Source organism: Apteryx rowi, unplaced genomic scaffold, assembly GCF_003343035.1.
Source record: "Apteryx rowi isolate R43461 unplaced genomic scaffold, aptRow1 scaffold_72, whole genome shotgun sequence".
Classification (NCBI taxonomy): Eukaryota; Metazoa; Chordata; class Aves; order Apterygiformes; family Apterygidae; genus Apteryx; species Apteryx rowi.
The window spans coordinates 2,450,391-2,473,236 of NW_020451005.1; the positions used below are offsets into that span (position 1 = coordinate 2,450,391).

Sequence of the window (22,846 nt, forward strand, 5' to 3'; positions counted from 1 at the left end):
GGGCTTAAAAAAAAAAAAAAAAAAGCTTGGGGGGCTAAGGGAGGGAAGGAAGGATGGTATATTTCACCTTAAGTAAGAGACAATGTGTAATAAGGGATTTTGTGGTTTTACAGCTCGGTGCATGTGTTTGAAAGCTGTTCTCTCAGCAACGTGGGTGGCAGGTTATGCTACCATATAACGTATTGTAGTTGGCTCTCCACACTTGTCAGGGTTAGCGTTCAACCATTCGGAAAATTTTCCCATTGTTCTATCATGTGAACCAAGGCTAGTGTTGAATTCCCAATAACCTTCTGTGGGGAAAAAAAGAGGCTTAATTAGAAAGTCTGAAATTTGATTACTTCTGTTATTGTTTTAATGTGCTTTTCTATGATTTAGGTGCTTATCTGCAAATGCAATCAATTTTTCATCAGAAAACTGAAAAAACAAACTTAACACTGTCCTGCAGTTGCTTCAACAGTTTTAAAAGGAAACTTGTGTACTCAATTCTGTCTTTCTTCAGCATTAACACTCTATTTCCATCTTAAACATGTTTGCTTTAGATGGATCATAGCTTTTGGCAGCTACTGCATTTTTAGCAAATAATACTGTTTCTAGTAAGAGTTGCAAAAAAAAAAAAAAGGAAAAAGAAAAACTTTGTGTGAGGTCCTTGTAAACTGAACCTTGGGAACGTTATGTTATTTCTGTATTTTCCCTTCTTTTGTGCTTCTTCTCTATTTGTGTCATGGTTATAAATTATATCGTTTGAACCAGAGAATTAAAAACATTTCATTTTGTGATTCCCGTAATTTAAAAAAGAGAATGTTTGTTTTATGTGATTTTTTTTCTTTTTTTTCTTTTTACCTGTTATTTCAAAGGCTGGCACACAGAGAAATAAGCAATTATGGTATTGAAATTCCATTGTGCCAGCACCTCCAGGGCATAATCCAAAAAAAACAGAAAAATCGCCTGCTGGGTTGTATGCAGTATGCTTGTGTGAACATCAGTGTCTGCTGTTCACACATCATTTTTTACTGAAAGTTCCTGTTGGAATAAAGGTTCTGTGTTTGGAGAGTGCACTGGGATATTTGTTGGTCCATGTGTTTCAAAGTTTGTAGGGATTTCTAGTTACAGTTTACCAGTGTAGGCTCACTAGATACTTCTCGCAGATAATCATTAATGCTTCAGAAGTAAGAGAAGCAAGCAGAGATTTGTTTTTAGCAATATAAATAAACATTATATCAAGAAAAAACTGGATGCTCTTTGCCACTACGTTTAAGCATTCTGCTTGAAAATCAGAACACGGCAATAAGGAATAAGGTGTGTGTGGGGGGGAGAGTTGATGGCATGGCAGAAGAGAAACTCAAAATATTTTACTTTTACTGCTTCAATATTTTAACCCCATCCCTTCCTTTTTTTCCCTTTAAAAATGTTTGTTGGCTAATTGACATTTAAAATAGCACAGCTGCATCCAGTAGTACAGCTGATACTGGGTTTCAGTGGTCAAGCTGATGTGGAATGTCTTCATGACACTGGATCAGATCACTCCTCTTAGTTGATCAGAATTCAGTTTAACTGTAGTTTACAAGACATCTGTGATACTACTCATTTGCAAACTGGAGTGTGTAGCAGTATTTGCTTTTTTTTTTTTTTCCTTAATCTCCTTGCACTTGGGCATTTTGTTGGAGACTTTAGTAGACAAATTGTTGAATGCAGGGAGTGATGATGGCAGTTTCTAGTCTTCTAGGTTCATGAAACTGAAGAGAAAAAGAAATGGTGATGTCATATTTCACAGGGATAAACCAAGTAACAAGGTTTAAGCTAGGAAGTGTATTAGTTTAACTTGATACTCAAGGTAATTATTCATTTATCTGGCTGATTAAACACTGCTAAAATTCATCTACTAGTATAATTGCCAGTGCAAATGATGCCAATGTATGCTTGCCAGCATAGAAACTATGCTTTTGGTTATCTATTAAAAAAAAATTGAAGACTGAGCTATTTAACTATTGTTTTCTTAACTGTGGTTAAGATCATGTCATATGACCTCAAAACTCTATAAATGTGCCTCTTCAGTGAAATAATTGCAAAAACATATTTCTTTTTTCTATCATTATTAATACCATAATGGACTAGTTATTTTAGGTACAGGTTTCCAGGAGAAAAGATTGTCTGTGTTTCTTTTTCAGAATAAAACATAATATTTTTTCACCCAAGTGTGTTCTATGCTCAACAGAAAATTATATACAAGTTTATAGTTCAGTTTTTATAACTTCTGGTGAACATGTAATGTGCTACAATAATGTGCATTGCAAAAATTAGGTCAATTGGTTGTTTGAGGAAAGAATTAGATCTTTTCATCACTGCAAGGGGGAATGCTCACGCTCTGAGTTTCCATGCAGTGTTAGTTGTGGTGGTAGTCTTGCATCTTTTTTAGATTTCATTGCTTGTAAAGATTTGAAGAGAAGTTTCTGGCTACCAGTTCAGTTCTGTGTGTGCAAGGACACACKTGCTGTGTGAATTGCTAGTTTGGCTTTTTCTTGGGTGTTTGAAGAGGCTCCTGCTCAAGTATGCTTCAAGGCTTGAGCTAAGGAAACCTAAAAATCTTTGCTCTCTTTGTTCATCTGCTATATTATATATTGGCTTTTGGGGAAGTCTGTTGGAGGAATGATGAGTGCAGATGCTTGACTTTACCCCAGTTTTTCAGCAGAGCGAGAAGCTGGGTACTGTTGAAGCAGCTGTTTCTGGGACAGGTGACTTTTCCATCTCCAGGGAGCAGCATGCTATGGATCAGATCTTAGAAAAATAACTTCTGGTGTTAGCAGACCTCTATTTGAAAGTGAAGTTCTGCTTTTCTGTAGTAAAGGGCCCTGGATACAGCCTGGAAACTGTTAAATAGACTGCTCTTTACCTGGCTATCTCATTTTCTTTTTCTTCTTCTCTGCTACATTYTATAACCATCCTCTTTCCCATCCTTTTAACGTTACCCAGACTAGAAACATCCAAAATTATCTCTGTCTTTGGGTTCCACATGTAAAGGAGCCTTTTGGGAGTCCAGTCCTGAACTCCAGCATCTATCTTGAAAGACCTAAAAAGAGAGTTCCTTTGTGTCAAACAAAGTATTAAGACAGTGCTTGTTCTCTAATCACTCTTTTCTTTTTGAAGTGGAGAGGTTGTTAGTCAATTGGAAATATTTTGTAGTGGCATTTGAGCTATTTTTTTCCCACAAACTCTAAATTGGGACTGGAAGGATAAAATCAGTGAATTATAAATAACCAACTTTGATTTATTTGATTGCCTTCACTGATTTAATTGTGGGAAGTAATCCCTAGAAGGAGTATTAGATGATTTCAAACAGTGCAGAGTGGCAAATGAGCACAGAAAGGTCAAATCAAAGACTGATGTTGATCCCTTTGGGTGCTCATACTAACCCAGTATAAAAATTCTTTAAAGAGGAAAGCCAGCCATTGACATTTATTTGGGGTTAAACATAATAAAAGAAGATAGAAGAATGAGAATTTTCTGACATATTTAAAGAACTAAAAGTTTTATGCTGCCATCTCAACTGGAACTGGAGGTCACCACACATCTTCTGTTTTACTTTGGCAAACTGTTGGCAGCAGCAGCTAGGAACACCTCATGACTGTCTTTACCACTTTTCTTTAACAGCTTAGTAGTAAGAATGGGGAAAGTAGCCCCAATGTAGAAGAAATTAGAAGCCAATTGGTCCATTTGTTATTTTCTGGCCTATGTGTAGCTTCCATGTTATATGTGTCTTTACTTGCATCAGTACAAATTCAGTCTGATTTCACTAGTATCACTTCCTTGTAGCAAAGACATCAAGTGACATCCAAGTAAAAATTCCAGAAAAAACAATCAAAAATTCCACCTTGCAAATGCTTCATGTCATCAGCTGCAACACAACCCCAAATCTCCACGAATTCACAAGCAGTGTTAGTATAAACCATAGTTACAAATATATTATTTTCTGTTTTCAAAAATGCAAAGACTGAATATTTTTCTTTAGAAAAAGTTAGATGCACAAGCTTATTTGGTGGAGGTGTATGAGGGGCTTTTATCATAAAGTTCATACTTGCACTTTGATTCCTGAAACATTACATTTCAGTGGGAAACATGGAAAACTAAGATTATTCACAGCATTGTTAGGAAAGTAGTTTTACAAACCTGACTTTTATCAAATATTTATGGAAAGGAATGCTGTTCACATGGCAAACTAAAGCAATCATGGTAGTCCAAGAGAAAATATCACCTGGCAAGTGGTACCTAGAATAAATACAAAGTCCTTAAGCAAGGTCAGTGACTGCCTTTAATTCAAAACTATTTTCGAGACTTGCAGACTGTCCTTTCTAAAGCTAGTTCTTGCTCCCTTGATTGAAAATAACTGAAAAATCGTGTTAGCAAATGCCTGCATGGAGCTTTGCTCAGAATGCCACTAAACAGTGTCTATACAGAATTCTTCGCTAAGTTTTGCAAAAATCAGATGYGTTTTTGTCTTGTTCCCTGTCTCTAGTAGCCCATGGAAATGCTTTCATAGAGCTAAGGTATAGTTTATTTCTTACTGAGGACTGTTCTCTATCCTAATCTGTAATAAGATAGTCAAGATCAAGCATTTGAATTAGAAAAACTTCTCCCAGGATTTTCCCATTGTTCTGCAGGAACACACAAGTGAGGATGGAACGAGTGGTAATGTAGCATGTGTGTCTTGGCTTGAGCGCCGGTGTTCTCTAGCCTGTTTAATCCAATTTCTGAACTAGGTTTAACTTGCCTTCCTATTTTATTTTAGAATGAATTCTAGATTGTTCCATGTCTCATCTTAAAAGAATGTTAACAATTTTTTTTTTTACTGAAGCTTTTTATGAACCATGTTCTCAGTCACAATCTTATTTCATTGAACCAAGAGAGTCTAACCCATAATTAATCTTTTACCCCCCACTTTTTCTCTGTTATATCTGTCAGATGTCAAATCCAACTGTGTATGAAGTATTTTTTAATATCTTTTACTAGTAAATGCAGAAAATCCTGATCTATTTATCTCGTTTGTAGAGTTTCATTTGTTTCTTCTCAGTGAGAATTAACCTATCTGATGTAACTGAGGATAATCAGTGAGCTTAATTCAAGTMGTTTTCTTTTTTTTCTTTCTTTGTTAGGAGAAGAGGTGCGATTCACTATCAAGAGCAATGATATAATAAAATTTGCAAGTAAGCCACATTCTGTGCGAATAGGTTTTGGTTGTGTGTGTTGTTTTGTTTTTTGTTTTTGACAATGACAATCACCATGTCTAGTGGAGAGGTTTTCGTAAATAGGCTATGGGTAAATCCAACACTGCTGGGCTAAAAACTTGTGGAATTATTAGACTTTCTTTTTTTTCCTGTTTGTACTGTCTGTCAAGAGAGGATGGGGATTTACTTGCACAGAAGAATCAAATTAAGCAGAGTATGCATCCACCAGATGTTAAGACATAAATGTAAGCCACTTACATTTGTAATCCAATTTCAACAGCGGGTTACCTACTTCATATTTGTAAGCAGTAATATGATGTCCTACAGCATCTCTACTTTCAGGGCTCAGTAGGCCCATTGGTGAGCAAGTTTTCAATTGTCATCTCCCCCTCTTTTTTTTTTTTTTCCTTCTCYCCTCCCCCATTATTCCAAAGGAGCATATAAGATGCAACTTCATTTCTATTCTCATCTAATTTATGCTGACAAACTGGTAGTCTCTTATTTGTTGAATGCAGCGTTAAGGCTACCCAAGACTCTTCTCTTTTTAGGAGACTTGCTCTTGTGCTAATTCAACTGTATAGCTCTATCTGAATATATTTTTGAACTGTTCATTCTTAGTGAACTGTGACTCAAGGAATCTTTGACTTCTGGAAAGGAGTCAACAGATAGAATTCATTCTGAGTGAAGCAAAGTCCAAAATCTGACCTCCACAGTAAACAATGAAACTTAGCCTTGCATTTTTCATATCGATTCATGAGAGAGCCCAAGCAAAAGGTCAAACCCCTGTACTGCGTTTCTTCCAGTCCATTAAAGAAAAAAATTTTGTGCTGATCCAAAATGAAATGCTTCCATTGGGCAGCAGTCCTGATTCTAGCTTTGCAAATTCATGGAAATGTATTCTGGCTCCTATAAAGCTACCCAGCTGAACCTTTCTGTCAGATATACTCCTATTTCTTCTCCTTTAAAGTTCATTCATAAGAAAATATATCTTCAGTGAGACATATTTATGAACTTGGAATCTTTCTCAGATGAGACCTAGTGTTGCATTTTAAATTTAGACAAATGGTTTTCACAACAGTCTCTTGCACTTGTTTTTCTCAAAGAGTAAATATTCCTTGAATTTAGCATTATATCTGCTCTGGATCCTGTGAAGTGTTCCTCTATATTTGCTTATTGAGAGCTGGCATACCGTAACAAGCTTAGGTAATGTTACAAGTTTATCAGTTTTTGCCCCACTCACCTGTATTGAATATCTGCCTCTGTCACCAGTTAAGTCTTTATCCAGGCATAAAAATGTTATATTATTTCTATACTGCTGCAGGAGTCGGGAGTTATCTGCACAGGTTTAGGGTCTTTAAAATCTTACTTCTAGGAGAGGCAATAAAAGCTCCCAAGCAATCCTCTGTCATTCTCTACTCCCTCAGCAACAAATGCATTTGTGTGGGTTTTCTTTTTTTTCTTCCTTGCTTAATAAAGAAAAATCATTTCTGGGGACGCAGGAGAAAAGCTTTCACTAAACCCTACCTTTTTGTTTTGCTTTGCTTTGTTTTGCATGTTGTCCTCTTGCTGGTAAGAAATAAGTAGGATCTTTTTTTGTTTGGTAGCACTCAGATGTAGTTTAGTAAGGGTTTTTTTTGCTAACATTTAAGATTGTTCAGGAGCTACATTTTTGTGTAACAGATGCAATGTTAGATCTATGCAGTTTTGTGTGACTATCTTCTGGTAGAAGATTAAAAATCTAGTTCTCTTCAAAATTTAGTTAAGAGCTCTTTTCACTGAGGGAATGGTTTTCTGTGTGTTAGATGGACCTTCTTTCCCTCATTTAAGAGGGTGCTTGAGAGCTGTCTGCTACTATTACTATAGACTTTTTTTCCGTGATATCCCCTGTTACTCACTTTGTGAAGCATTCCAGCAATTGCTGGGATGCAAAGTGCAAGGCTTAAAGCTTAATCGCTAAATTATCTTTACTAAATTTTTCTAGATGAATTGATACAGGATTAATTTAGCATGGCTAGGTTTTCAGATGCTTAAATGTTTAATATTCATTGCATAATTTGATTTTTTTTTTCAAATACTTTATTTTTTTTATATAATTTAATTGTAGCTATGTCTAGACAGATTTCCTGGGTATAGCTAAACAACTCTGAAAGTAAATTATGAGCTGATTTATTCCCCCCCCCCCCCACACACACAAAGTGTCTCCATTATATATGTTAGAACAAATGGGAACTGCAGACWTTGGAAGGAAAGTGCAGTTTTTCATCAGTTTTGCAAAATTTTGCATGTCTGTAAGATTAAAGATATTACTGGGAAATAACTAATAATCTTAACTTCCCTTTGTAATAAACCTGTGCAGTGCATCCATTTATATTGTTTCTGCTTATATTGCTTATTTCTTGATAGARCTGAAGTTTTAGACTACCTGATAGTTCTGCTTCCTGAAAGTTGATCTTCCTTTATCCTCTATCTCCCCATTTCTGGTGATAATACTGTTTTAATTTTTTTGTCTTTAGGGTCATCTTGTGTATGGTCATCTCTTGAAATGTAACTACTGTAGGATTTTCCTTTTAAAGACTTCTAGTTTGTTGCTTATGGGAGATTCTGCTTCCTCCCCTTTCTTACAGCATTCTGTGGTGTTCTGTTAGGCTTCACAAAAGGCAGCTGCCCAAATTACCACCCTCTTGTGCTTCTATTTGATCTCCAGCCTCACCTGTAGTCTAAATTCACCTGAACTTCAGTGTCTTATATATTGCAGTCTCCTCCCTTTCTGTAGTATGTTCCACAGCTCTCCTTCAGTCTGTTTTCTGTTCTCTTTCTGTATATTCCTATCTGCTTTTTCACTTTCTGCTATCTCACTCCCTTGTTTACCCTGCCTCACTCTGCCGTCTTCCCTGAGAGTGGTCTGACTGCCCCGGAAATTGTAGGAGATGATGTCCTTATTTTGGATGGATGCTGTTTCAAAGAGGAACTAAGGTTTTAGATGTCTGTACAGGAATAGGTTGTTTCTTGCAAACCATTTAAATAAAAGTTACTTTACCAAGTAAAGAGATGAATGTACTTAATGCCTTAGGCATATGTGAGACAACTCAGAATCTCCTTCAGTTGATGATCAAATTGGAAGATGCAAGGCAAGGCTCTCTTTTGTTTGCTTGTAGAAGAAAATATTAGACAAGCGATCTATACTTTGTCCTCTCTAAAGCAGTTAGTGTTTGTTATCCCAGAGCGTATCAGCTTTTGAGTATTTTATTTCCTGTACTATGTAATCCTCTGTAGTATTTTACATTCTGATTTAGGAATATGTGTTTTATGTGGTCTGGAAATTATTACAGGCATGTTCAAGGCTTACAAATACATATATTCTAATTGTTAATGATAGCCAGACTTTCCATTTGAAGAAGGTGGAAATCTGGCAGTAGTTTACAAAACTGAAAGTGTTAGTAAATTTGGACAAGGTTTACCTGTGGTTAATAAACAATGGCTGAGAGTTTGAGCCAGCCATAGCATTTAGTTATCCAGGTTTCTTTTGAAGTTATTGGGAGTTGCTGCAAAATTCTCTCTTTCTGTTCTTAGTCAGTGAATCTGATCTTAACTTAAAAGCCATAGCAATAGTATTCCAATACTTAGAATAGGTGTGGAGAGGACTGAGAACAAGGAAGTTGGAGAGAATAGTCCATTTGATAGGAGGATAAGCTGAGGGAGGAGTAAGGCAAACTAGGATGTCTTGTATGTGGCAGTACTTTGCGAGAAGACTTTTGGTAGCTTTTGGGGACAGGAGCGAGGAGGCATGATTCCAGAAATAATATTGTTAGCAAAAAAGTTTGAGAAACATTTCTGTATTACCAGTGTGTTAGACTTCAGCCTTATTTCTCTTTCATGTTCCACAGTGGAATGAACCTGGCTTGAATAAGTTTGGTTCTGTAATGCCTGGGAATAGATTGAAGTTTGAAATAATTTAAACTATTTAAAATCAGAATAATCTGTAGACTTTCGGAATATCTTAAAAAATATATTTATATAATATATGTATAAAAAAATAGTTTTTCTTCCACCATGGTTAGATGTAGCATGAGGGGGAGGGGAGGGGGAGGAAACTGAAGTCGTTTTATGTCCAGTAATAAATAGGACACAGGTCTGCAAATGAAAATTTCCAAGACATTTTGGGTAGGGAGTTAACCTTAGCTAACTCTTAAACTCTGTGCCTCATTTCCTTTGTTATGAAACCTTAATCCACATACTGACCCATATTCTGGTAGTTGTGTCATTAAAAGATATTTTGGGTTGTGCCTAGGAAGTTCAAATGCAGAAAGGCTACCTGTGGAAATTAGATTTTTTTTTTTCTTTCTTTCAAAAGAAGTCTCCCTTAAATTTTTTTTTCTCTTGTCTTCCAATTAGGTGAAAGTTACTAGAAGGGTTTTCAAAGAACCTATGAAACACATCTACCATGTTTATGCCATAGTCTTCTCTTTTTACGACAATTGGTTATTTAAATGTATTAGAACTAGGAATTTCTGTATTCTGTATGCCAAATATACGTTTTATGGCAGTCAGTCACCTGCCAGACTTCTACTTAGTAGGATATTTACCTGTTATGTGCTACCTTGTGTTTATAGGTCTCCCCTTAGTTGCTTGTCTGTAAAAAATAAAAAACATTTCACATTGAGATAACCTTTTAGGGCTGAAGTGCTTTCAAAGAGGTATAAAATGTATGACTTCACTAAATTRAACTTTAATTTTTTCGAAGTGTGCAGTGCTGCCTGTACATTTTTCTAGTAATTTGTTTTTGTAAAAATCTGCACTGTTTCCTTTCTCCCATGTGTGTCTACAATACTCTGAGTTAATGATAATTTTATTTGGATGGTGCCCTGGTAAAAATCTTACGTTTCCCCCCCATCCCTTTCCTCTGTGAGAATGCCTGTGTTCTGCAGAGCTCAAAGATTTGCAGCAAGCCATAGTTGCTTTTCCTACCATTCACTTCTTGGAACTAGACTTTTCAGATACTGTCTGTTTCAATATGTCTGCAACACAGACTTTAAACAACTTAGGTACCAGAAGTAGGCAAACTGAAGCAAAAAGTTTGTTTTGGGCTGCATTACCTATTTCTGATGCTGTCAGCCAGACCACCACTCTAGAGCATAAGCTCAAGAATTTCTTGTTGCTTTTTCAGCTTCAGCATACTGTCTGCCAAGCTCAAGGGAAGTAACTGATTCACATTGGAGCCAAGTCCCCGTAGGTCTGAAGGATTTCCCTGGGTAATAGGAGTCTTCTCAAACTTTAATAGCAGTGCACCTGCAAAGGTATAGCATTCCTGTATACTTTGACAACTGCCAGCAGGAGACTGCAAATGAGCTCAGGACATGTTTCCCTTTCCTTTCTCCACTCTTGATTTATCCTTAAATGAATAATGAAAACCATCTTTTGTTAAATCAGAGACCTTAACTTTCACAACTGTTATGGCTTGTATCAGTTGAAGATAGTATTACTTCCTGTGACAGGTTTCTGTTAAGATTGAATCTGTTTCAGCTAAAGCCAAACTAAGTTTAGGTGGCTTATTACTTAAGTAATTATTGCTGTTGCTTAAAGACTTGCACTGACATTTTAGATCTTATTTCCATACATGTACATATGAAACTCCATGCTAGACTCCGTGCTAGACTGTACAAAGGGATAGGGAGAGGATTTTAATATTTTTCTTATGTTCCAGTGGACAGTATACAATGAGAGGCACAATTTAGTTTTATTGATATGTCAAGCATAGGCTGTATCACATAAAAATTCAGGTGACCAATTTACAGGAAAAATAGGATTTTAAAGACCCTGGACTTGAGAACCAACCGTCCAAATCTGTTTAACATTTTTGCCTTTCTCTCTAACTTTATAAACATCTTGAGATGCATCACATCTTCTRTGTAATGAGTTGAGCTGCTTATACATAACCCCTTGTAGATCATTAGAATTCTGTATGTGGTACAGCAAGAAACACATGAAAACAGTATTTCTGTCTTTCCAGAGAGTCTTTCTCAGCAAAATCTGTGACAAATTCCTGATGGTCTCTGCAGATCCATGTTCTAGAATCAAGACTTCATTTTTCAGCCAAATTTCAGAACGTGAAGTATTCAAAGATTGTCACCTGACTTCTTCCTTTTTTCTTTCCTTTTGCTTGTTTTTCTGCTTTCCAGAGTTAAGTAGACAATCGTTTGTCAAACTGCAGTTGAATAAGACAGGGAATAAGACAGTTTTGTCTGACAGTTCTGTGGTAGCTATGCATTTGGCAGGCTATTCATCTCTCAGGCTGCATGTACTTGATTTTGGAAATRCTGCTGCCAAGTACTCTGACCAGATAGATGCAGAACCATGAGTATGATGGCTTGGGTGGTGGTTAGTTAAGTACCATGGACAGGGTCCCCTCCAAGCATGTGTCTGGACTATCTGTTTATCAACATAGGGAACTTTCACTAAAGTGACGTCACCTGTCAAAGCTTTTTGTGTGGGCAGTTCAGTAGAGCCTTGACCATTTTTCAGGTGTCAGTATTTATGATTCTTTATCTCATACTTTTGAAGCAATTGTTTTTCACGTGGATCTGTGTCATGACAGTCTTGGTGTCCCATCATATGTGCAGTTGTACTCTATTTTCTCCCATTTGACAATAAGTTTCTGCATACTTACTCATCATAGGCTTTTCCAGTCTAAGACTTAATTGGTGTGCTCTCAAGACTTTGATTATTTTTTTTAATTCACTCTCAGAAGATTTCAAAGATAAGTTATGAAGACGATGATGCAGAACCTGACTATCCCTGTTTAACATTTTGTGGATTAAATTTAAATGCTATATTTTCCATAAGTTTATTCCTGTTGTGGTGTGAAGTTCTGTCTGAATCAATGAAATACACTGGGTAAGAGACTGCATTGTTGTATCAGAAGAACCAAATCATTCTAACTGTTCCCTGCTTTTTCTCCTTGTAGGGGGAAATTCTAAAAATCRGAGCATCTCATTATAAAACAATATCAAAATGGGTCATTCAGTGGAACCATTTTACTAGTTGGCTGGTGAACCGTTCAGTAAATGGATTTTAGATTGTACCATAGCTCAGCTGGTGTAATCTGCTTGCCTGAGAAATATACCTCTTTGCATGATCTGCAAGTGGGCAGTGTGGCATAATCCACTGACATCTGTCAAACGTGTTGTGCTTTTTCTGTAAGGCAGTGTAACAGTCTCCATTTGAGCATCATAGCTGCTAATCTTTGGCCCACCACGCACGGTGGATGTGGCTTGCCGGTTACCCGCACTGGAGTCATATTAATGCATTTTTTGAAGAGTAGCTGTTTACTTTACAACACTCTCAGGAACCACAGTTACTGTTGTTTGGCTGCTATGATTGAACCTTCCCCATTGTTTTCAGAAACTGTAGGAATTTAGGTATCAAATTACAAGAAGATGAGAATGGATCAAGGCTTTTTTTTTTGTGGGGGAGCACTGGGCAGCATAGGAATTGTACATGACACTGATAAACACTGTTTTGGGGAATTTCAGTTCTTCAAAAGTGTTTTGCATCCCTGAGATGATGCCCAAAGGGGATATACACTGTCAACTTCATATCACGGTTTCTGTTGGATAGCCATGACGAAATAGTATTGATGCTCAGGTAGTAAGTGAAAACAATGAGTTGGATTGGGGGGAGGAGGTTAGGGTTGTTGCTGGTTGTGTTTTTGTTGTGTGGTGGTTTTTCTTTTTAATTTGGGACCAGGCTTCAAACAGGTTTGTCATCACTGATACAGTGTGAAAAAACTGTTCTTCCTGCAGATCTCAGTCTACACTGGTTATATGCATCAGCAGAATTTCATATGCACAAAAATTGCTTGTGAGCTTTCAGTTATACTTGCATAGAAAACTTGTAAGGTTTGGAACTAAAAATATATTATCCTCTAATTTAACATTTTTATGCTACTTGCTAAGCATTGTTTTAAAATAAAGTCCTGTGTGACTTGAGTCCTTTTGCCCTCAGTCTGTTGCTCTTTTACAAGTTGTCAGGTGTATTTAAAATTTGGCAGATCCCGTTTTGAAGGATCAGATAGTCATAGTGGAGTAACACTGCATTAGCTGATGCTTTTCCAATCAGAGGATATAGCTCCTGTCTTTAGATGTCTTTTACCAGGAGTTCACAGTGAAAAATCCTCAAGATGGTAGTGAGTTCTTTTTGTATGTCAAACAAAAGTGCAAGTGTTGCTTTACAGAGCATTTTATAAAGAATATTTAAATTTGAAAGACTTTTTACCACTTCAGTTCAGAAATGAGTAAAATGAAAACAAGCTGTGGGTGACTCTGGACACATACACGTTGTCTCTTACAACTGGCTTAAGTACACAGACTTGGCACACTTGATCATTTGACCATTTATACTGATACAAATGATTCGGAGAGAATTCAGCAAGATGTGTTGAAAAATGATCTGTGCAAACTGAAGTCAGGTTTAATGCACTTTTGAAAATTCTGCCTGAAGTATTTTGGCATTTTTGTAGTGTTTCCATATTGTGTTACTGGGCTGATGGAGCGCTGTTCTAGCATATTTTCAGCATCTTTGTAGTCTAGTTGACATTCATGTTACTTTTAGGCTCAGATATTTATTTTATATCAAGTATTTATTTTGGTACTCTGTATCAGTAGACATTACTTTTTCAGCTTAGCCTGTGTGTTTAGTTGTTTTTGTTCTAATTAGATACAACTTTTTAATATCTAGACATTGGATTGTTTTTGGTATATTCTGCTGGAGACTAAGAAAAGGATTCTTTAGAATATTTTGCAAAGATCTTTTTGACCTTTCATTTTCAACCTCCCCAGTCTTGCCCAAAATCATTTCTTTTGGCTCATTTGAACAAAAAAAGCTTATGTATGATATGAATCTGTGGCATTTGCAGGTTTTGCTGCCTAATATACTTCTTCTATAGCCCTTCTTCTATTTGCCCAAATTACAGAATCTTCTTGAGAGATGGGCTGAGCTCCTCTAGACTCTTCAAGAGTCTGTTGGAAGAATGGAAAGCTTTTCTTACCTAATGGACTAAGTGAGATTTCTTGACTGTTTAAGGAGGTGACTGATTAAGACCACAGAGTCACCTCCTTAGGTGGTCGTTGCTTCGTTAGAGCAAAGTAGCATGCTCACAGTGGGCTCTTTGAGCATGTTTCTGTGTTTCTTGTTAAGCTGCTCATGTGGTGTCCCTCCTTTGACTCACTTGGAACTTATGAAGTTTCTTTTGGATCTGCTTCACTTTTTTGCTGGAACTGGTGCATCACTGCTATTAACTGGTTCTCTTCCTTCCCAAGTTAAGTGATGGCTGAAGCCCAAACTCTACTACTTTGTGTGTTGACAGTTTCAATACTGGAATTATGCAGAAATCTATTGATTCTAAATCCTGATAGCTACATGGTAGGGCATGGCAGTTATGGAAAGAAAATTTTGAAGACAGGGCCTGCCTTCTTTCTTCTTGCCAGTCATTGTGGAAAAGTATTTGTGTAGCCGTAGAAAACCATGGCTAAACAGGGAAAAGTCTTTTCCATATTTGATCCCTTGGAGAAAGTCTGTGTATTGATAAATACTTAATTTCTGAAAATGGTATTTATTTCCTCTGGAACTTTTTTTTAATTATAATCTTCCTCTACTTGGAAGAATACATTATTTGAAAGCACCTACTGCTTTGAAAAAAAATTTTTTTYAAACTCTATGATTATAAAGAACTAGTAAAGCATATAGGAAAAAAAAAACTATATTTACGAAGACAAGTCTAGCCATTACCTTTAATTTCAAAGGTGGCTAAGTCACTAAAATAGCAAAAATGTCTGAAATATAATGAGGATTCATATAACAAGCTTTGACAGTTTTATGAGAAAAGTAGAAAGAGCAAAATTAAATGCTGTTTGGTTTCACAGTATGTTTTGGAGGCAGTCACAGGAAATACATATTGTCATTTTGATCTAGTAGTACAGACAATCTAAAATAAAAATGTGATCAGGTGCCAATGTCTTAAAGGGAAGTAAGTATGTTGTATCGTGCTGAAGCTGTAATGGTAGCAGTAACTCTCAGCTTTGCGTTGGGGCATGTGTTTAGGAAGAGTGTTTTTCCTCCAGAGGAAAAAAGTGGAGATTGCTTTTCCTTTTTGTATATACTGTGAGTAACTTATGTCGTTGGAGTTTGGGAGCCCTGCCTAACATAGTCTGGAATGTGTTTATAATGGTTGTCAATTTGAAAAAACACTTATAATAGTTTTATTCTTTCTATATCTTCACAAAAGGTATTTTCAGAAGGCAGTAGAAGTTGTGCATTGTTTCAAGGATGTTTGTTACTGCAAATATAACAAATGAGTATTAGAAACTTAGTAAAAGTGGCAGCTTGAATTAAATGCCACTTTGAAGAGACCACCGAGCATAGAAAATGGGCCAAAAATTCAATTTAAGTAGGCAGTAGAAAAAGCAATAGAAAAAAATGTTTGCATAAATCATTCCTTTAGATGCAACAGAGTGTGACTCTTGGGTGTGAAATTAATTCATTGGCAGACAACTTGTAGACTCCTCAGTGCTTGAGCTCCAAAATGTAGCTATAAAGTGCATAGCCTACAGGTATTGAATTAATTTGAGTATGACACCAGAATGGTATGTGGAAGACTGGGGAATGATGTAAGAAGACTTTATTATCTTTTATTGGTAGATACTGTTTTAGGCAGTTGGCTGCAGGGAGATCATAAAGGAGTTGGTACAGCGAAGACATCCCTGTGTAAGAAAGCAGTAAGAGTTTATCCAGTCCTTGTTTCAGTTTAATGACCACATAAAATTAGTGTATTCAGGCACCAGGAAAGACTAGCCAAATCTTACTAGATTGAAATAAATCACCTCAAGAAGCAATAAAACTAACTGTTCAACTTCATATTTGGAAACATGTTTTGTGAGGGAAAGGTTGTAGCATGATGTTGAAATTCTTTAGTCATTTTTTGCTGTCCAGATTATAATGCCATCTATATTGCCTGTCTTACGCGTTCTCTTCTAGTTGGCTTCCTGCTGCTTGCAGGTAGCATGATTTGTTCTCAGATTCTTCCACTGTCAAGCAAGCTTCTGCAGTCTCCAAGCTATAAGTGTTTGTTTTGTTTTGTTTTGTTTTTTTTTCTCCAGTTGAGTTGTCCAACTTGAGTTATTCTTTTGGGTCTGATTTATTTTGGAAATGTGGCTTTTATGGTCACTGTCTCCATCCTCTCTCCTGTACTGTTATTGGCCAATTTCAGTTAAATTTAACAAATAAATCAACAACAAATAAGTAAGATAAATTAGTTCCTAACATGTTTTTGAAATCTGTGGGTTGGCTAGAGGAGAGTTAAGTGCTGAGAGAAAGGTACCTCATCTTCTCAGCCATCCTCAGAAGCAGTAGCAGCTGGCTGGCCAGGCAGCACACTGCTGGTAGTCAGTACACAGAGTTGCAAACTGACCACAGCTGGGCTTTCACTTGTCCTCTTGCCCAGGGTGGAAGCACTGGGTCTGGAGTAGGCACTGGGGATAAATGTGCAGACAAAAATGTTTCACTAGCTCTGTTCTTTCAGAAGATCTTGTTCTGCCCCAGCTATTCTACTTTGCCACAGTCTAGTCAGGGTGGTTTCTCTCTATCTGCTGCCCTTGGCCTCTTCACGCTGTTAATACTGAATTGCATGCTCTCTCTTTAGTTAAGCGGCTAATGCAAATAGTTTTAATGTTATGCTGCTGCAAAAACATTGATAACTTCCTTGTTAAACTGAAGGAAGAAGTATGTGTGGATTTTGATTTCCTACTCTATAAGGAGGCCAGCAAAACAAATGTAGAATACATTTCCTCTTAAAGTTTTGGTCTCATATTTTCTCATCTTTCTGAAGTCTAAAGTCACTTTGGCCATCATCTTTTGATGGTTTGCACCTTGCATGATCAAACAGTCATTAATTGCAGTAGTAGCTTTGCCAAATGTGTATGGAATTCTGTAGAAACCTCTGAACTATACAAGAAAGTGACAAAATAGAGCTTTTAAATTTTTGGGGAAAAAAATCCATTGATATTATTTATACTTTGCTTTTCAAAAAACATGTATTACTGGAGTGAGAGTATGTCCATATATAAAGCTATAGCATRCAGAGAACAGGAAAAATAAGAAAGCAATGGAGAGAAAGCAGGAGAAGCAGTAGATAGGTGTATATAACAGCGGCAAAGGACAGGTGAGTCTGACTTTCCATTTCAATTTTTATCCCTTTATTGTTTGTTCTTTTTGTTTTGTTTTACTTCTAAATTTTGTGACAATTGGTTGACCAAAAAAAAGTGCAGAGAAGATTACAAACAGACTTAAAATAGCAAACTCTTAGCATATTGTAGTCTAGAGCTGCAGGAACTGCCCTGAGTTGCTAATATTTAACTCGTATTTATAATTCCTTCTTTTGTTTCCCTTTTTTGACCTTTCTCTGGTAAAATGCATATAAATTAAAAGCTGGAGTTTTTTGTTTTTTTTTACTCAGGTAATTAGTAACATAGCTGATATTTAAAGCTTTCCTGAAGAACAGTTAATTGTGACTGAATTTTACTCAATGGATGGCCTACATATGAGGAAAAAATACAGGAAAAAAACTTTAAAATGTGGCATTTCCTCATAATGGACTTCTACTGGTGAGTCAAGGTAAAACATCAACACAGGTGATTAGTGCTTTTAAAGAATAGAGTTAGCAGCAGAATCAACTGAAACAGGTTTAAAATATAGTATTTATTCTAGGTAGAGCTGCTAATGCCACCTGTACTTAAGATTGCATAAGCCTTCCCATTATAAGGTTTAACTCTTAGTTACTTCATAACTTTTGCCAAATTTCAGTTCAGACTGAGATTTTCCATGCCAGATGCCTGCTTTGGGTTGAATTTTTTTAAAGTTTCAGCTAAAACAGTTCTGTTGCAAGAATAAAGCTGGTGAAAAGTATGCTATTTTGCTTGTGTGAAAATATTCTGGTGTCCTTTTTCTTTGATGCCCCAGTGCCCCCAAGCTCTGAGGCAGAGATTTGAAACTTGGCAAGACTTCAGCCTTTGTGTTGAGGATGTGCCTTTTGTCTCTGTAAAGATCCACTCAGACTTCCAGGCCGGTTTACAAGGCTTTGAAAGATTGCTATTTGCATGGGCATAATAGGAATTTCTTAACTTCTCAGTAAGTTTCCTTTAGATTCTGTTCGCACTGGGAATGCACCAGGCAGAGTTGAGCTGAATATTTCATCCCATTTCTGCTGCAGATTGTAATGGCTGGATCTGGTTGCTGACATTGAACTAAGAGTGGGCAGCCTCTGTCTTGTACTACCACTGCCTGTTCCATGTCGTCCTATTCCTTCTCACCACTGAAGGACCTGGACCCTTTGAAAGATGAAACTCTTACTTGTCAGAAAGAACCTGACTTATCTGGAGGGGAGGAATTCAGGAGCGTGTGTGTGTGTGTAAACGGAGACAAACTTGATGAAAGCAGAGACCAGACAGTCTAGGTTGCATTAGAGAGAAAATGCTGAGGATATGGGTAGTGATCCTTGAACAAGGACTAGTAGCCAGGGATGAGAAAGAAATAAGGGTGGATCAAAGACAGATTGGGATGGAATGGAACAGATTGTCATACTCTTAGGGAAATGGGATAGAACAGTCTTTATGAGAGTGGATAGCTTTCCAAATCTTTAGTGGAACTCCTGATCTCTGCATCACTTCTTTGGTCACGGAAAATGTGTATCATATTGGCAAAACATCCCTCCCCTTTTCCCTTTCTAGGGGATGCTCCTAGATAATAATTGTTAGTCTGTTTTTAAACTTCAGTAGTTGAGTGGGTCTGAAGGCTTTAACCATTTTGTTGAATTGTGTAGGCATCATTTAAAAAAAAAAATTGTTAAATTACGCCTAGAGGAAGTTACATTATAGGAATGCTATTTAGATGGCCAAAATCAAGAGGTTTTTTTAACATTTAAGCCTAGCTAACTCAGACTTCTTGCACTTAATGTATTGTAGTACAGTCTCTAATTCCATCACAAGACTTTCACCAACTTCTTCCAAGAAGCAATTATTTGATTGGAATAGGGAAAGGGGTCAATTCTGAGGATGAGCCCAGGGTTTGAACAGCGAAGGATATGTCTTCACCTGTTACAGAATTTGGAACATGTGCAACAAGTGAAACAGAAGAGATTTCAGGAATAAAAAAGCATGGCTTTGTGGCCAAGACAATTGAATACTGCTTGAAGAGTTGTGAGCAATCTGTGCTTTAGTCATGGTGTTTTTACATGATGCACTTAAATAGCAGTGTTCATAGGTGGCAGCTCATATGTTCTGTATGTTCCAGTGACTGATTTGGGATGAATTTGCAAAACTGTTGAACACTGAAGCTGCAAGTGAATTTAATGGGAGCTAAAGGTCATATAAAATACTGTTACTAAGAACTTTAAAAATCAGATCCAGAATATCTCAGATTGGACAACTGAAACTAAGGGATATTTTGATCTAAATTTTGTGCCTCAATTCCCTATTTTTACTGATGTAGAAATTACTTGTCCTGTAACAATAGCAAGGCTTAGGAAGAAATTGATTGCCTTTCTAGGAGGACTGAAAAAATATGCTATAAATAAAGCATATAGCCACTTCCCATTGATCAGGGATGAAACAAAGCATTGATAAGTACGTACTTAAAGACTGTATCTTATTACAGTAAGGAAGACTTAGTAAAATTACATTGGTAACTTTTAGAACTTTCAAGTGCTTATCTTTATGGCCCTAATAATCCTCTTAAAATAAGTGCAGTTTTTCTGTGTGATTCTTCTGTGTGGATGTAATATGTATCCAACTTCCTTTTATACAAACACTCTAATTTTGCTGATCCCTTGGGACCTCTTGTGGTTCTGGAGGTGGAGTCATAATTTTGCTGTTAACAGTTTCTGTAGCAAGAAGGGGTACAAATCTGAACTAACTGGATCTGTCTAGAACTGAGGGTGTCAACCTATAGAAAGTGGTGTACTTTTGTACTGTGTTAATTATGTTTGCATCAGTATGGAATGGATCAAAAATCTTTGATCTTTGAAAGTTTGGTTACCTATAACCTCTCTAATTCTTTTCCAAGTTGTAAGTCTTTTATCATAGTACTACTTGAGTAAAATCTGTTACTGTGAATTTTGTCCTTCCTATGTAGTGTGGAGATGGAAAAATACTTACTCTAAACAGTTGAGTGCTACCTCACCATGATAAATTTCCCCGTGTAAGATTGCTTCAACAGTACATCATTTATTTCACTTTGTAAAGCCAGCTGTTGCCTGAAGTGTAATATGAGAAGAAAAGAAAGAAAAAAAGAAAAAAATCTGGTGAGGGTTTTATAAAGGGACAGGGTTATACAACAAAGCAGCAAAGGGGTGTTTCTGGAAGTGTAGAGGCCCCAAGAGACCATGACTCCATTTTGCTCCAGGAGTGAAATGCTCTGCTGCTAGGTTTAGTGAATTTAATGCTTTGGAAAGCCTGTAGCAGTGCAGAGAAGCCTCTTTTAAAGTGGAGGGGTCTGGTTCTCTCCCTCCCTCCCTCCATCCCTCCCTTATTTTTGAACATTACAAAAACACTCTTGGGTCACTTGCTCACAGTACTTGATATTGCTTCTTAAAGAGTAGATCTCATGTAGGTCTTCTGAGAGTTTCAACAAAGGCAAGGCTTTTTAAGCATTTGACAGGATGTTTGTTATGCTGTGTTTTCAGGAGAAAGATGGGAATTTTGAGCTGCTCAAAGTATAGATCTTCCACAGAGGAAACAGGCTGCAAAGAGGAGCAGTCTTTGCTTAGCTGTGTGAAATCCACTTGCTTGTGGAGAACTGATTTTTTCCAATACTTCCATTGAACTTTGTGCTCTTCCACATGTGTTTTGAGCTGTGCTTTGAAGTTGGGTAACTAGCTTTAAATAAAAACTGTTACCACACTTCTGCATAGCATCTAGCTTGATTTCAGTCTGCTGATGTCAGTGACATGAGTTAGAGTTAACAAAATTCTATTGCTTGTTTGATTTGACATCAATTTCTGTAGAATTAGAATTTAAAAAGGAAAAATTAATCATACTGCACTTGTATGAAAGCCGAGATAAAATGGACCTTAAGGTGCAGTTAAATGGCTGTGCAGGAGTATTAATTGGCCAGGCATCTGTCTTGACACATAGGCAATTAGCTCGTGTTATGACACCCGTGAGCTATCCTGTATTTTCTTCTATGTCGCCTTCCTCTTCCCCACTCCCCCTAATAATTCAAGGACTTCTGAAAACCAAAACTTTGTATGGATTTATGTCTAAATCTAAGTCATTCTAGCATGTTTCAGTTCAGATTGGATAGATCCAGATTGTTTAAACAATTTAACTTTAAAGATGCATGTTTTCTCTCATCTTCCTGACTAGTGTACTTAAGCAACAAGATTGAAATAGTACCGTATGATTTTCTTGAATTTATAGTAGTGTTTTTTTTACTCATTCTTATTTTGAGGTTAGAGCACAAAATGAAGGGCAGCTTCTGAAAGGCAAAAGCAAATGCCACTGTAGTCAGATTGAGTTGTATGCAATTACAGCAGCAGTAAATTAGCTGTGAGTCTTGAACTGTATTATATCAAATTCATTTGGAAAATAACTAAAACATGACCCATGAGACTGTTCTATGAAACATGTTTAATATGTGATCATTTATATTAAGTATGTTAATTCTTCCTGAATGTTTTGCTTTTTTTTGTCTTGTTTTTGGCAGCAACTTGAATTAGTGGAACCAAGTGGCTGGATTCATGTTCCTTTAACAGATACTCATAAGAAGCCTATTCGCACGTTTATGATTCAGATTGCTGTTCTAGCTAACCACCAAAATGGAAGAGACACTCACATGAGACAAATCAAAGTGTACACCCCAGTGGAAGAGAGCTCTATTGGTAAATTTCCTAGATGTACAACAATTGATTTCATGATGTATCGCTCCATAAGGTGAACTTTCTTAATGAGAAACAATAAAAGGAATTTTTCTTGATCGCAGTATCATTGTTTAAATATTCTAATATTTAAAAACAGTTTTTTCTTAAATGTAGCTATGTCTTTACATTTATACTTTGTATAATTTTGAAATAAAAATAGTCTTGTGTGACAGTATTTTGTAGTCTCTGACTTTTCATTACTTTTGCTTGGAGTCTGCAGATGTTCTTGTACTATCTGGGATCAAAAAAAACCAGGCACATTAAAAACGTATTTGCTACCTGAAGTCAATAACTGATCTGATACAATGCTTAGTCTTTTTTTTCCAGGTGATTTCTTTACTTAATGATCATGCATGGGAATAATTGGTTATACATTGCTGCTGTTTATTCCTTTACCCCAAAGCTGCTCCTCTTAAAGAGCGTTCAACTTGAATAGGCATGGTTTAAAGATATTATCTGTCATATTCGTCTGTCCTTGCTTATGGTAAGTAATGTGTTATATCCTTTTCTGTGCATTTTTTTGTTTGTTTTTTCCTGCTTTAATATCTCTTTGCATGGATTTAGCCTTCTGTGTGACCGCAAAGGAGATGATATGATGGTGGAGTTCAGGATCCTGTGAGGAGGAGGCAGGGCACTAAGTAGGATCGCAACCCTGGAGTTTAGGAGA

General features: G+C 36.7%; 1 protein-coding gene across 5 annotated transcripts in view; it reads left to right on the forward strand.

Moving 5' to 3' along the window:
* ANAPC10 (anaphase promoting complex subunit 10) overlaps positions 1-22,354 on the forward strand; it is a 45,167-nt gene extending 22,813 nt beyond the window's left edge. For 2 of the 5 annotated variants that reach the window (XM_026087523.1, XM_026087522.1), the window contains exon 5: positions 21,966-22,354. In XM_026087523.1, coding sequence (XP_025943308.1) covers positions 21,966-22,196 — 231 coding nt within the window. In that variant the 3' untranslated portion in view covers positions 22,197-22,354. Of the gene's footprint in view, positions 1-5,144; positions 5,196-17,721; positions 17,880-21,965 lie in introns of all 5 variants that reach the window. The other 3 variants (XR_003256997.1, XM_026087525.1, XM_026087521.1) reach the window with 3 other exon arrangements.
* The last annotated feature ends 492 nt before the right edge of the window (positions 22,355-22,846 follow it).